The 12,725-nt window shown below is 46.9% G+C and overlaps 1 protein-coding gene across 2 annotated transcripts in view; it reads right to left on the bottom strand.

Moving 5' to 3' along the window:
- Positions 1 to 12,725, bottom strand: part of RPS6KA5 (ribosomal protein S6 kinase A5) — a 201,874-nt gene that overhangs the window by 70,990 nt on the left and 118,159 nt on the right. Inside the window, exon 4 of one of the 2 annotated variants that reach the window (XM_055132042.1) lies at positions 4,659 to 4,774. The exons of the other annotated variant lie outside the window; for it this stretch is intronic. Coding sequence (XP_054988017.1) covers positions 4,659 to 4,774 — 116 coding nt within the window. The remainder of the gene's footprint in view (positions 1 to 4,658; positions 4,775 to 12,725) is intronic. 2 annotated transcript variants of the gene reach the window in all.

Raw genomic sequence — 12,725 nt, 5'->3', positions numbered from 1 at the left:
ATGGTCCCCTGGGCAGAGAGCTAGGAGAACCCCCCGACGGCATTTGGAGTATGCCCCCACCCCCAAAATGCCAAAGAAAAATTCAAAATAGATTTTCACATATATACATATTACATATATATGAGATATATGTATATATATATTTAGTACTTACTTTAAAATAATGCATACTTACTAGATACTTCATCTAGCTTTAAGCACATCCTAAAAGTGTTTTATCTTTTATGTATTTGTCTAGTGTCCCAGCACAATCTGTCAAATAAAAGGCCTTTCTAATAACAGGCTCATAAGCATCAAGGTTAAAGGTGACTTAGGGGGCCGGAGCAATAGCACATCGGGTAGGGCATTTGCCTTGCACGTGGCCGACCTGGGTTGGATCCCTGGCATCCCATATGGTCACCCAAGCACCTCCAGGATTAATTCCTGAGTGCAGAGCAGCCAGGAGTAACCTCTGAGCATCACCGGGTGTGACCCAAAAAGCATAAATAAATAAATAAATAAATAAATAAATAAATCAAGGTGACTTGATACTTTCCGTTGCTCTGTTTTGGGGGCGCTCTCCCCAGCAGTGCTTGGGAGTCCAGGGTTCACTCCCAGTGGTACTTGCCCTAATGGTTAGGCTCCTGGCTGACTGGAGTTGGGCCACCCAGGTCATGCCCGCCTACACTCAGGGGGCCATACCATGCCAGGGGTCCTTCGCTGGACAGGCGTGCACCCTTTTGGACTAGCTCACCAGCCCTGACAACTTTTTTTGTTGTTTTTTAGTGCTAAATGCTCAAAATGACTCCACTAGATAACACTTATACATCCTGCCATTTGTTTCACACGTAAGTTTCATAGAGAAGCCCCAAAAGTAGAGAGAGAGTATTAGGGAAACTGCCTGCCACGGAGGCAGGGTGAGGACTGGGATGGGGGGATATACGGGGGACACTGGTGGTGGAAAGTGTGCACTGGTGGAGGGATGGGTGTTCGATCATTGTATGGCTGAATCATGAAAGCTTTGCAACTGCATCTCACGGTGATTCAACTAAAAAAAAAATGTAATGTGGAGTTCATGCCCAATTCAATCAGCTTAATCAATGGCTGAATAAATAGCAGTACTCCTTTATTTAAAAAAAAAGTTTCAGAAAGAAAGAAGAAAAAAAATTTTAAAAATTTAAAAAAAAGAATAAAAAAAAGTTTCAGAGCGAAATTCTTCAGGCACTAGAGTGACGTGAGTAAATCTCATTTCATATGCTCCGCTCTCTTGAAATCTGTAACGTGTGGAAATGGTGTTATCCAGCCCCCAGACCCCGGGCTTTCCGTGGGTGAAGAAAGGTCAGAAAAATGTCCACCTCCTTGGCTGTAACTGCCGTGGACCGGTATGCAGGGCAGATGCCAGTCTACAGACACAAACAGGTTAAAGAACAGTGTGCTAGATTCGATGCCTCTCTTTTGGCTTTGTTTTGGGGGCCACACCTGGTGGTACACTGGGACTCCTGGCTCTATGCTCAGGATTCCCTCCCCACGGTGCTGTGGGACCATGTGGTTCTGGGGGTCAAATGTGGACCTCTCGCATGCAAAGCACGTGTTCTCATGCCTTGAGTTATCTCCCCACCCCGTAATCAAATGTCTTTGAACTTCCAAGCACTGCACTAATTATTTTTTTTTTTTTTGCTTTTTGGGTCACACCTGGCGACGCACAGGGGTTACTCCTGGCTCTGCACTCAGGAAGCACCCCTAGACGTGCTCAGGGGACCATATGGGATGCTGGGAATAGAACCCGGGTCGGTCACGTGCAAGGCAAACGCCCTACCCGCTGTGCTATTGCTCCAGCCCCCTGCACTAATTATTTGAGAGAGCAGATTCTTAGTAATATCTCGAAACTGCAGTTAAAAAGAAGAATCCTGGGGAATTTTCCTCCAGGAATTTCAGTGCTCCAAAAGAAAGAGAGAAAATGACAACAGCATTTACATTCTTCGGGAGGCCAGCAACTCCAGTCTGACAGAAGGCATTTGGCTTGCAGTGCAAGTTTTTAATGACCAGCACTTCAAAAACAAAAAGCACCTCTTTATTTCTGCGTAAATCATTCACTGGGGCACTTTAACTCATCACTTCCAAGAAAACTACAATTTTTGACTCGGGAAACTCAGTGGTAGGAGCCACACCAAGATTAAAATTCTGGCTTCATCCTCATCTCTTAGGATTGTAAGATTTAGAAAAACTCAGCTGAGGCCTGATCAGCTCTACTGCTTTCACTTCTGAGTATTCATCACTTTTATATTCAGAATTCACCACATTCTACTTCTGTTAGATTACCCTGTTTTTATAATAATGTTCATGGGCCTTCCTTTAATAACCAAGCTAAGGTTTTTATTCAAATCAAAAGCTGGACTCCTCGCTGTGCTGTCAGCATATAATTCAGTGCCCCTCACGGCTCATTCCTGGACCGATGCAGTTCATGCGTGATCATGCCATTACCTAAGGTTCCACAAAGTCACTGCAGGCATAAAGCCTGTCACGTCCCTGACATTGACAGCAAAAGCAACTGCGACTCTTGACCCTTGACCCCTGTGGTCCCCCTCTCAGCTGTTGCTCTGGCCCCTTCTCTCCAAGGAGGACACCTGCACCCCCCCCCCCCCGCCACCACCATACACGTTGCTCCCACGCGGAAGCCCATCACTCTGCACCGCCCCGTCTCGCTTCTATCCTGGGTCAGGTCTACGCTTCTCCCCACCCCTTCATCTCTCACCATCTTGCCTAACATCTCCTCCTCTCCACTGCCTCCATCCTGCGGTCCCATCTCCCTGCCGCCTGGGAGATCCCACCCTTCTTCCTTCTTCCTGGCCTCTATTTCTCGCCTCTCTTTTGTATACTCCAAGATGGCACTGTTGCACTGTCGTCTCGTTGTTCATCGATTTGCTTGAGCGGGCACCAGTAACGTCTCCATTGTGAGACTTGTTGTTACTGTTTTTGGCATATCGAATATGCCATGGGTAGCTTGCTAGGCTCTGCCGTGCGGGCGGGATACTCTCGGTAGCTTGCCGGGCTCTCTGAGAGGGATGGAGGATTGAACCTGGGTCGGCTGTTTGCAAGGCAAACGTCCTACCTGCTGTGCTATGGTTCCAGCCCAATGTGCTTATCTTATACTCCAAGATCACTGTATCACTGTCATCCCGTTGTTCATCAATTTACTCGAGCGGGTGCCAGTCTCCATTCTTCCCAGCCCTGAGATTTTAGCAGCCTTTCCTTACTCGTCTGTCCCAATAATTAGAGGCTCTTTCAGGCTCAGGGAAATGAGACCTGTTATTGTTACTGTTTTTGGCATATCGAATGCACCACAAGAAGCTTGCCAAGATAAGCACGTTAATCTGCTTTTCCTGTGATCTAGGGGAGGGTACGTACACATGACAAAGCACAATGGCTTCAAGCTGAACCTCTGGCATCTCTCTACATTCCTGCCTCTGGTCAGGCCCTTAGCATGGCACACACCATGTTAAGTTATCTGAGTGCTTCTATTTCGGAGGGAATGCCCGCAAGCCTGGCCGTCATAATGAATGCTCCCACCTAATGGTTCCTCATTAACTGAAAAGAAAAATTAAGCCAAAATTGCTTGGACAAGATGAAAATATCCAAAATGGTTATTTAAACACACACACACACACACACACACACACACACACACACACACACACACACACACACACACACTGATGCGAATTCCACAGTTAGTGCTGATTAAGCCACATCTAATTGTGAGCCACGGGTGGCCTGCACCAGCACCAACGTGCTGAAAGCTGGTTTAATGACACATGTTTTGGGGCTGCTTCTTCCCAGGGCACACCCAGCGGTGCTCAGGGCTTTCTCCAGGCTCTGTGCTCAGGGACCATTCCTGGTGGGCTTGGGGGACCTTATGTGGTGCCAGGACCAAACTCGGGCCAGCTGTATGAGAGGCAAGCGCCTTACCTGCTGTAATGCCCACGATGCTGAAAGTTTAAACTAACTTTATAATACAGTGTGCAAGCAGTGTAACAGATGTAAATTCCATCTGAAATGCAGAGTCACTGTTTAGGCGACTTGGGGGCAAAGGGTGGTGGGTTGGAGGTGGGGCAAGAGAGCGTCTGGGACCACAGCCAGGGGGAAAGAAAGCCAGGGCAGGGGGGAGGGACGAGAGTGCAAAGAAAGAAGAGTGTTTCTCGTAGTATCACTGTATCACTGTCATCCCATTGACCATCAATTTGCTCAAGCGGGCGCCAGTAACATCTACAGTAACCATTCGTCCGAGCCCTGAGATGTTAGCAGCCTCTCTTTAGTCGTTCTTCCCAGTGGTGCTGCCTTGGAGGCTCTTCCAGGGTCAGGGGAATGAGACCCATCATTGCTACTGTTTTTGGCATATTGAATACACCACGGGGAGCTTGCCAGGCTCTGCCACGCGGGCCGGATGCTCTCGATACAGAGCCCAGAAACTGCACGGCCTCGCCCACACCGGGCTCCCGAGCAGCAAAGGAAGGAGGATTGGTCTTTCGGGAGGGAACACAGAAACCAAGACGATGGGCAGTCAGGGGCTCTGTGTGGCCGGGCACCAACCCCCGCTCCCCGCGCTCTCCCCCGCCGCGGAGTTGGGGCTGGGGAGGGGACACGGAATGTTGCACCCAGAGCCCCGAGGGGAACAGCCTTACCTTGTGCAGGTGCTCCAGGGCCAGCACCGTCTCGCCCACGTAGATCTGCGCCTCGTGCTCCGCGAAACGCTCTCTCTGAGAAAGATGCGTAAAAAGTTCTCCACCATTTATATAATCTAAAAACGAAATATATTTTTTTTTCTTTCTTTCACTGGCATTCACAGACATGACAGAAAGTTACTTCCTTTAAAGCATGTTGCACTAACGGCAAGACAACGGAGGTGACCGATTTTGGAAGGAGGCGGCGTAGACGATAGATGGTTTCATAGAGACTGGATTGCCAAATTCAGGGTAATACGCCTTTGTGAGGGACAGGGCAGCCTGAAAGTGAAGCAACTAGCAAATACACCCACACGGAGCTGCGTGCAACCGTGACGTGACATCTGTTTATTTTAAGTACGCTGCCCCCGACAGAGCTGTCAGACACCCCTGCCAGGACCATTAACTTACTAAAAAGTAGGAGGAGCACTACGAGAACAAAAATAAAAAGCGAACCCCAAATTTCCAGCCTTTGCTTTGTCAGATGACCAGCTACTAATCTGAAGGGGATCCCTGATTTTCCAGAACTTGTACCATTCTGTTATTATTGCACAAGGCTCTTAAGTAAAGGTAGCCCAACCCGGTTAGACCAAAACTCGGGACCCAGGGAGATTCCTGCTGCCCTTCAAGTAATTCGTGAGCCAAGAGAAACAATCCAGGGCTGGAGCCATAGTACAGTGGGCAGGGCATTTGCCTTGTGCACAGCTGACCCGGGTTCGATCCCTGGCATCCCATATGGTCCCCCAAGCACCGCCAGGAGTAATCCCTGTGTGCAGAGCCAGGAATAACCCCTGAGCATTGCTGAGTATGACCCAAATTGCAAAGAGAGAGAGAGACAGACAGAGACAGAGACAGAGAGACAAACAAGATAAACAATTCAGGGATAGGTAGAAATGCTATTTGCAAGAAATTAATAAGGGGACAAATGAGAAGAATGAAATACAATGATTGTATAATGCTGTTCAGCTACAATACTGATAACAGTCTCGTCAGGAACTAACCATTACTATATTAACATCCAGCTTTGTGTGTAAGAAACGATGCGTATCTAGAAAACAGTCATCAATGGAATTTAAAGCTTTTCTCCAAAGTCAGAGCTTCTCCTGAAGAATTCAAAGTTTTGGAGGGGATGTGGGGGGGGGCCTCTGGGGCCACACCTACAGTGCCTGGATGTGGCCCTTAACCCCCAATCATGCTCAGGGGGCCGTGTGGTGCTGGGCTCCAGGTGTGAAGCTCCAGCTCCAGCCCTGTGAGCTAGCTTCCTGGTCCTTAAAGACTCTGGAACACACACGTCCCAAGTAAACTTGTTATTATCACACGTATGTGTGCCCTTCCATTAAATGATGCCACAGCTTAACAAAAGAACAAAGTAATAGCTGCATCAGCTCACAGGTTTGTTTCATCTTTCCTACTTCACGGTGCTGAACACCAAAAAAGCAGATATCACGGAGAGAAAGAATGCTAATAGCTGGTGATTTTGCAGAATATTTCAGAAAACTCATGCCAGCAAAAAGCATTTCCCTTCTAGTGCTCTGAATTTGTCACAGGGTTTTAATTATATCCTGAGCACAAAGCTAATTATTAAAAGGTGTAAAGGAACACAACATTCCTGCAAATTGACGATGATTTTTTTCTGCTGGTTTTGCATAAACAGTTTCTATGTTATATAGTCATGACCCCCAAATCGGCACCCAGAGGTCAGACGGCCAACTGGCAAACTCCTTTACATCCTTGGAAGTCCTACTCAATCAGCTCATCTGTAAGAACCATCCAGCAAAATGGACATTTCCTTTATGCTTAGTGTACACTGATTAAAGACTTCAAACTGCCATTACCTTTAGGTACTGAAAAGGCTGACTTTCATATGTTTCTTTTCTTCATGAACTCCTATCTTTTTTTTAAAGTTTTGGGGTCACAACCAGAGATGCTCAGGGGACCATATGGGATGCTGGAGATCGAACCCAGGTCAGGCGCCTGAAAAGTAAGAATCCTACCCACTGTACTATCTCTCCAACTGCACAAACTGATCTTATATTCTTCCCTAGAGATCCAGCATAGTGACTGCACGCAGTAAGCATTCACTAGATGCTTATAGGATTATTAACTGAAGTTCTTTATGTGTAAGTAAATATTAGAGTATTGGGGGGGGGAAGGTCACTCTGAAACTCAAAAAGATAGTGAGTTGTGAAAACAAACAACACACGTGGTGGTAGACTGAGAGGCGGCTCTGCATGCAGGAGGCTGTGGGTTTGGTCACAGGCACTTCAAATTTCCCTGAGCACCATGGAGCAGCCCCCTCTTCTCCCCACCAGGCAGAGAGCCAAGGGTAGCCTACAATCAAAAATTAGCAACAATAAAAAAATGTGCACCTGTCACTTTTTATGGGGGTGGGGTGGGGGCTGCTCCCAATCACTGCTCAGAAGGTCCTGGGGCACTGCATAGAAATTCTCAGCCAACTGGGCTGATGTTTCAATCCATGGGTCTGAGTCTACAGTGCTACTAGGGCCCTGCAGATGCCCCCTGGATGTACCAGATGTCACAACTTGTGGAGCTGGGGAGGGAAGATTCCAAGAGTACACACAGTGGCAATGCTCAGGTGAGGCTCATCCAAATATGTGTGTGTGTGTGTGTGTGTATGTGTGTGTGTGTGTGTGTATACTTCCTCCTAAGATTGGTTGCCTTTTACTTTAAATCCCATCAAATGTGGTGTGCTACACTTGGTATATCAGTGGTGTAAAGTACGGAATGTTGCTCCAGGAATTCTAAGACCTAAAATACAGTTATACAGCAGGTTCACAGATTCACTCATGGGAGAGGCTCGTCCAAACCTGTTGAGAGTGGCCGTGAGCATGGCAGTGGTTGAGTTCTGGAGGTTTTCGGCTGCCAGGGTTGGCTGGGGAGGGGACCCACTTGCCCCCTCTCTGGGTTTCCCTGAATGAAACAGCCTGGTATGAGGTCTAGCAGCATGTCTGTGGCATGTTGTTCTGTGCTCTCTTCTAGGACTTTTATTGCTGAGTCTCTGGATCATGGCCGTTAATGAGATTATATGGCACCAGAGGCAGTTTGTGGGTGTGACTGACAAGCTGTTGGGAACACAGGGAGATGGGGGGGGGGAGGTCACCCACTCCCAACTCTCTTAAGCCTGGAGATTTCAGTCACAAGTCCTGTATACCTGGGTTTTTCTGCAGATTCACTCATAGGTGAGGCTGATCCAAGCCTGTGGAGAGAGGCCATGAGCATGACAGGGATTGAGTTCTGGAGGTTTTTGGCTGCTGGGGCTCCACTGGAGCAAGGAGGAGAGCTCGCCCACCCACCTCTGAGTTGCCCTGGATGAGACAGCCTGGCTCAGAGTCTGGACATCCCATTGCTGTATTTTTTTTTTAAAGAGTAATCGTCAGCTGTGATGGCTTGTTTCCAGGAGAAGAGTCAGGGGCCTTATCACATTGCTGTTCTTGAAAGTGGAACCTTCAATTTTCTCACTTTAATATTGACCTCAAAGGCATTCTTGTATACTTTAGATGCAATCCTCTCAGGGGGATACACAGCCATTATATGAGTCTGTGTTTTTTATCTTCAGTTTCCTTAAAAGTGTCTCTTAATGAACCGGAAGTGTTTAATTTTGACTAGTGCAACTTTATTGTGGAGCTTGGCGGTACTTAAGGGAACCATGGGCAGCCAGGAATGGGGCCCCCACATGCAAAGCACATGTGCTAGCCCTTAGCGCCAGGTCCAGACCCCTCTTTCTCTTTCTGCTACTCCTCCTTCCTTCTCCTCTTCTCCTCCTGTTGTGTGTGTATGTGTGTTGGTTTGTTTTGGGGGCACATCTGTAGGTGGTCAGGGCTTACTCCAAGCTTTGTGCTTGGGGATCACTTCTGGCAGGGCTCAAGGATCATTTCTATTATCCAGGACCAAGAGTTTCTGATTATTTGCTGCTATCCATTCCCGTATCTTATTGCTCTATATGCCCCCAGCTGAGTGAGAACATTGATATTTCATCTTTCTCCCTCTGACTTACTTCCCTTAACATGATACCCTCCAGTTCCATCCAGGTTGCAGGGAACTGCATGACTTCATCCTTTCTTAGGGCTGCATTGTATTCAATCATGTATATGTACCACAACTTCTTTATCCATTTATCTGTCGTTGGACATTTGGGGTGTTTCCATATCCTGGCTATTATACTAAGCCCTGCAATGAACATAGATGTGTATGTATCTTTTCGAATACATGTTTTTGTGTTTGTTGTTATTAGAACGATGTCATCAGGGAAGTGGGGGTGGTGTAGCTGCTGGCTGACTTTGACCGTGAGTGTAGAAAGGTCAGACTGCAGCTGAATCTCACGAAGACAATGTTCATGAGAAATGAACTACTTCTTGATGTTCCATTTGCTCTCAGTGGAATGAACATCTCCAAATGCAGCATCTATGTGTACATGGGTTGAGAATTCAACATGATGAACGACTTGGTGCCAGAACTGCGCAGGAGGAAGAGCAATGTGGAACGCCTTCAAAAGCGTTGAAGAAGTTGTTAAGAGCGCGAAGAACCTCTGGCTCTGGGCACATCTTTTTGACTCCACCATTCTTCCTGCACTAACATACGCCTCAGAGACCTGGGCCCTACGCAAACAGGATGAGAATGCTATTCGGGTCTCCCAAAGAGGAATCGAAAGAGCTATGCTTGGAGTATCATGTTTCACTCAAGTGAGAGAAGGAATCCGGAGTTCTGACCTCTGTCGATGGTCAAGGGGATCAGGGACGCAGCCTCATTTGCCAAAGCGTCAAAAATCAGATGGGCCGGACACATAATGCGAATTGGAGATGACCGCTGGACTAGAGCTGTTACTGATTAGATTCCAGGGGATGTCAAAAGAATGCCTGGCCGCCCACCTACGAGATGGCCAGACTTTTCATCAAGACCCTGAACGAATGGTTTGAGGCTCTTGGTGTTCCTGAAGCGAGCAGATGCCATTGGGTGACACTAGCATGCGACAGGGATGAATGGAGATGTTACTGGTGCCCGCTCAAGCAAATAGATGAGCAACAGGATGATAAGAGACAAGTGTTTTTGTGTTTGGGGGTGGAGGGTTACATTCTAAAATAGCTGAGAGGACAGGAGAGTTGCACTGGAAACTTCCAGGTGGGGGGACATTAATTCCTTAACATTATGTGCATTATTTTCAAGTGCATGTAATCACAAGGTAACTTTTTCTGAGAAAAGGGGATTCTCCAAGGAGTTACAAGTCAGAGAAGGCTGAAGGAACATCAACAAAAACAGCACTGTACTCTTTAATGGGCAAGCTCTCACCTCACTGACTGAGAGGCCTCAGGATGCACCGGCGGTGGTGTCTGTGCCAGCGCCCCAGAAGTCTTCCAGCATGTGCCCAGCCCTGACCCGGCACTCTCGATCCCTTCTCCCTGACGTCTACCCCTGCTTGGCAGAGCGGGCCTGGAGCTTACTGGCATCTGGAGTCGGACTGGTGGGGCTCAGCGCTTTAAACAGTGAAATGGAGTGAGAGGCGCCCGGGAACGTGCCGGAACCGTGTCCCTGCTGTCTTTACACCTCAGCGGCCACCGAGAAGTCCAACCGCTCAGTGAGGGGAAGGTGGGGGCTTGTCCTTGAAACTGAGAACAACTTCGAGAGGCATCCAAACCACCAAGCAAACAACATTTGGTAGAGATCATCAGGGATATTATTAAACTGGGCTGCGTGATGAACCTTTTGTCTTCTTGGAGAATGCTGAAGCCAGGAACACAGGCAGTCTCGCTCAGGAGAGAACTGTGGGGGAGAGCCTGAATTCTGACCCCCACAGAACAAGGTCACTCGGGCTCCCTCTCATCCTCCCCTGTCCCCAGCCCTCTCTCTTTCCAGTGGGTACAGAGATGCTTTTCTATTTTTTTTTTTTTTGGTTTTTGGGTCACACCCGGCGATGCACAGGGGTTACTCCTGGCTCTTCACTCAGGAATTACCCCTGGCGGTGCTCAGGGGACCATATGGGATGCTGGGATTAGAACCTGGGTTGGCTGCGTGCAAGGCAAATGCCCTCCCCGCTGTGCTATCGCTCCAGCCCCAATGCTTCTCTATTTAAAAAAAAAAAAAAGGTAGTGACAAATTCTGCTGGAATGAAGAACCTGAATAAAAACTGCTAGAATGGATTAGGTTCTTCTCCGCCCACTGGACCACGTGGCCAAACCATAGGGCTTCTGATTAGATTTGAGGCTGGAGCGATAGTACAGCAGGTAAGACGGTTTGCCTTGCATGTGGCCAACCCGAGTTCAATCCCCAACATTCCATCTGGTCCCCTGAGCACCGCCAGGAGTAATTCCTGAGTGCAGAGCCAGAAGTAACCTCTGAGCAACACCAGGCGTGGCCCAAAGAGCAAATAAATAAATAAATAAATAAATAAATAAATAAATAAATAAACAAACAAACCCTTAGATTTCTCAAGTTTCTGCCATTTCTTCCACAACTAATTGCAATTCTGAGGTATTATTTTCTTTTTCCCACCATGTTTACTGAGGCACTGGGATTTACAATCAGCCTTTCCATGCCGACGTCATTCCAGCCCCACACCCACTACCAGAGAGCCCGTCTCTGTCCAGCAGTGTCCCAGGGGCCCCTCAGGGTCACACCAGCCCCCATACCGTATGCTCAGTCGTATAGACAAAAGCACCAGTTCCGAGGCCTTTGCCCATCTGTTGTGCCCTTATTGTGTTTTTTTTCTATCCCATGTATACTCACATGCAGATGAATAAAGCTAAATTTCTGAAATTCCGCAAAATGGGGAACCAATGATTAAGCTAATTAATTTTTTTCAAACCCCATCTTTTTTAGGGCCGGAGAGAGAGCACGGTGGGTAAGGCCCTTGCCTTGCACGAGGCCAACCCAGGTTTGATCCCGGCCACGCATGGTCCCCCAAGCATCACCAGAAGGGAGTCCTCAGTGCACAGTAAGCCCTGAGCACTGCCAGATCTGGTTTCTCCCAACCCCCCAAAAAACATCTTTTTTGACAAGTATATAAATTTTTTAAAATTAAGAGAATACTAATTCTATGCTAATACATTTAAAATTTTTCCTGAAGTAGATAAATATCTAACCATATAAAGGAAGAATGGGGAGAGAACTTTAAAAAAAATTTTTTTTCATCCCCTGCTGTTTTGATTTCCCTCATGAGAAGGCAAAACTGACGATGACAAACTTCTAATTTTCTGCTATTATAAATAACGCTGCTTTTGCTGTCTGAGCTGAGAGAAATAAAGTCGTCTGATTCCTCCACATCCCTCTTGAATTCCTAAGCCAAGGACACCTCATGCGTAAAACAAAAGAAGCGAATTCATACTGATGGCTGCTTGCCAAGACCTGTGCCCGATACCAAATAAGTACTTCACATACTAAGTCAAACAAACTGCATTTTTCCTAAAAAAAAAAAAAATTACAAAATTACAAAAGGCAACAGCCATTTTTATCATCCGTCAACAATAAATCAATGCCTTTAAGGAAGTTCTTACTTCATATTATCATGTATTTCAGAAGATAAAAAAAATTAAGAAAAGAAGAAAATATAAGCCTGTATCAGCAGCAGGATTTCATATATTTTCCATGGAAGTGAGGACTTATTCTGTTCATCTGAAGAACAGAAGGGACCATCAAGAGCCCATGGATTATTCTAAATAAATGTGAATGAATCTGCTATGTTTTTGGAAGCTGTGACATACATGTCTCCTATGTGACTTATTAAAAAAATTATCAGTTTATTATCAGTCTAAGCTTTACAATAGAATACCTCGCTGTGATGGCTATCTCAAACACTATTCCTCAATCAAGGAGCATACGGGACTCTGTGGGCCCCAGAACATTTGAAGGGCAGACAGAGATAAAAAACTGCATAAACAGGGAGCTATGGCATAAAACTAGGGGGCCAGTCTGTAAGATGGATTTCAAGGGAAAAAAACAGAGGAGCCACAGTCAGAAAAAAGATGAAGAAGGGCTTATTCCTGGCTCTGAACAAAGGGATCACTCCTAGCAGTGCTA

This window comes from Sorex araneus, chromosome 3 (assembly GCF_027595985.1).
Source record: "Sorex araneus isolate mSorAra2 chromosome 3, mSorAra2.pri, whole genome shotgun sequence".
NCBI classification, from domain to species: Eukaryota; Metazoa; Chordata; class Mammalia; order Eulipotyphla; family Soricidae; genus Sorex; species Sorex araneus.
This window is presented reverse-complemented; position numbering and strand designations above follow the sequence as displayed.